The sequence below is a fragment of the Triticum aestivum genome, chromosome 1A, assembly GCF_018294505.1.
Source record: "Triticum aestivum cultivar Chinese Spring chromosome 1A, IWGSC CS RefSeq v2.1, whole genome shotgun sequence".
Classification (NCBI taxonomy): Eukaryota; Viridiplantae; Streptophyta; class Magnoliopsida; order Poales; family Poaceae; genus Triticum; species Triticum aestivum.
In genome coordinates this window covers 547,892,179-547,895,028 of record NC_057794.1, presented here as the reverse complement: position 1 = coordinate 547,895,028, position 2,850 = coordinate 547,892,179, and the positions used below count along the sequence as shown (strand labels likewise).

Here is a 2,850-nt window from a genome sequence, read left to right as displayed (position 1 = left end):
CCCACCTCATATGAAGAAGCCATGGGAAGCCCTCAGTCATCAAAGTGGCTGGAGCAATGGAAAACGAGATGAAATCGATGAGTTCCAAAGATGTTTTAGACTTAGAGAATATTCCTAAAGGAGCCAAAACAGTAGGCTGTAAATGGGTCTACAAAACTAAGTATGCCTCTAAAGGGAATATAGAAAAGTATAAAGCACGGCTTGTGGTAAAAGGATTTACACAAAGAGAAGAGATAGATTACAATGAGACATTTTCCCCGTCTCATGTAAGAATTCCTCCAGAATCATAATGGCATTAGTTGCACATTTTGATTTAGAGTTATATCAAATGGATGTAAAGATGACATTTCTAAATGGGGATTTAAAAGAAAAGCTATGCATGAAACAACCCAAGGGTTTTATCATGGAAGGCAAGGAAGATATGGGATGCCGCCTGAAGAAATCCATTTATGGATTAAGACAAGCCTCTAGACAGTGGTATCTAAAGTTTAATGAAACAATTAAAAGTTTTGAATTTAAAGAGAATATTGAGGACAACTGCATTTATGCAAAGTTCAAAAATGGGAAATATATTTTCCTAATCTCTTATGTGGATGATATCTTGCTTGCTAGCAGTGATGTTAGTCTGCTACAAGAGACAAAAAAGTTCTTGTCCTCAAATTTTGATATAGTAGATTTTGGTGAAGCATCATATGTTTTGGGTATAGACATTCACCGAGATAGAAAAAATGGAGTTTTAGAACTATCGCCGAAGGTATATTTAGAAAAGGTTCTTAAAAAGTATAATATGCATGCGAGTAAAGCGACACCTCTTCCTATAATCAAGGGCGGCAGTTTTGGGAAATTCCAATGTCCCAAGAACCAGTACGAAATCGATCAAATGAAAGCAGTACCATATGCTTTGGATGTTGGAAGCTTATAGTATGCACAAGTGTGCACTCGTCCTGACTTAGCTTTTATCACTGTGTACTCGGTAGATATCAAGACAATCCAGGCATAGAGCACTAGAAGATGGTAAAGAAAGCTTTGCGTTATGCGCAAGGCACGAAGGACCTCATGCTAACATACAGAAGATTTGATTCCCTAGAGCCCACCGATACACCCACCGATCTAGGGTTTCGCGCAGTAGTGACGTGAAGCACCGCCACCGCCACTACTCTCTGCCATCACCGGCCACCGTCACCATGGCCGGCACCGGGAGTTCCTCGAGTCAAGGAGAAGGTACTCCACCGTAGATCCCTAACCCTAACCGATCCAATGAACCAACACTTTCCACTAGTTTACAGTTTTTTTTTGCGGGCTATAATTTACAGTTCACTGAGATTTACAAAAAGTAGCGGCACAGGAAACGATGACTTCAGCAGGGGTTTGAGCTGAAAGCTTGTGTGCTCTATTTCAAAATGCGAAAAATTTACACAAAACGATACAATTTCAACGAGATTCATCACAAAAAAAGGCCATATGCGGGCGTGGTTTGTTACATTTTCGTCACATATCCCATGATCGCTTGGAGAAACGCGCGAGATACATCCATCATCGGTTGGTGTCCTGCAGCTTCAGCCTGTTGGCGACTGTAATCACGCGGTGGTGCAGGTTCAGTGGAGGTCGACGCCGGCGGAGACCTATGCTGCTCATGCGCGCCATCTCCGTGGAGATGGTGTGGTGGTGGGGGCACCTTCGGCGCTGGCGGCGCAAAAGGACGCCTGTTCCCTGCAACGTCGGCGAGGTTCAGGTGTGATGCGGGCAGCGCTGCGGCATCTCCATCGACACCCGACGCGAGCAGGTTCTTGTAGTCGTATGCATCACCTGAAGTGGGGAAAAGGTAAGAATAAGAGAAATTGTCCTGTACCAAACGGAAAATCAACCAACCAAGAAAATATATCCATGAATTGTGTATGCTTGTGAACAGAAACTTTAATCGTGCATGCATGCATGTCTACAAAATGGACAAATTGCGTATGCACTCATGTACTACTACTCACCTAGTATCCTTGCTTCCTGAGGTTCAGAGAGCAGGAGGAACTGCAGGAGGAAGACGAGGAGAACCTTTGAAGGGGACGACGATCTCTCCATGGGTTAAGAGTAGCTAAGGTCCTCTTGTGTGGATCAGTACGAGAACTGTGTGCGTTGAGGCTGTGAGCAACGAGGATATATGTACTGCGGGCCGGGGTGCTCGCTCAATCGTGTGGACATCCATGTGCCTAACTCTCTAGTCAACGTATGAGTCTCTCACCCGATCCCTTGCTATCAGACTAGCCACAGTAGGACTAACTTCAGCAGTAACATCGAATTTAACTCAGCAAATTTGTTTATGTGACAATGAGTTAATAAGGAGAGAGGTAGTTTACTATAACATCACATGTCCCAATGCAATATGAGTCTATAACCTAATAAATAAAGCTTTGTATAACATCACATTTTTGCTACTACCCACTGTAAAGATAGTAACATAGTCTAAGGATATGTGTATGTTACTAGTATATGTTACTCTTCATTGTGGCTAGTTTCAAAGTGTTAAATGGCTTCTCTTTTCAAGACCAAAGACCTCTGGCGAGCCCCCCAAGGATACAAACAGACAAACAGTCTTGTACTAGTATCAGCATGTTGCCCACCCCACAATTTTTTTTAAATGAATCAGCATGTTGCCCACTTGTCCCAGTGGACGTTTTTAGCTATACCTGCCCTGTTCCATCAAAATAAAAAGAAGCTAAACCTGCCCTGTTTGCTGTTGCAATGCATGTGCTCACCCTTTTCTGTCGTTCGGGGTGTGTAACCGTAGAATATGTGGTATAATTACTACCTACGTTAGAGTTTTGTATTCTGCATGATGCGGGCAATGATTGTAGCTTC

The 2,850-nt window shown here is 43.2% G+C and overlaps 1 protein-coding gene across 1 annotated transcript; it reads right to left on the bottom strand.

The window, feature by feature from the left end:
• Positions 1-1,261: 1,261 nt before the first annotated feature.
• Positions 1,262-2,110, bottom strand: LOC123180380 (uncharacterized). The gene is made up of 2 exons (XM_044592425.1): positions 1,983-2,110; positions 1,262-1,806 (listed from the first exon to the last, which is right to left on the bottom strand). Exons 1-2 carry the CDS (start codon positions 2,071-2,073, stop codon positions 1,478-1,480), a joined length of 420 nt encoding a protein of 139 aa, XP_044448360.1. The 5' UTR covers positions 2,074-2,110; the 3' UTR covers positions 1,262-1,477.
• Between the last annotated feature and the right edge of the window lie 740 nt (positions 2,111-2,850).

Excerpts from the sequence above, each read along its gene's own strand:
- LOC123180380 (XM_044592425.1), bottom strand. The coding sequence starts at position 2,073 with ATGGAGAGATCGTCGTCCCCTTCAAAGGTTCTCCTCGTCTTCCTCCTG. Across the intron at positions 1,807-1,982 it reads TCAGGAAGCAAGGATACTAG|GTGATGCATACGACTACAAG; the intron begins GTGAGTAGTAGT and ends TCCCCACTTCAG.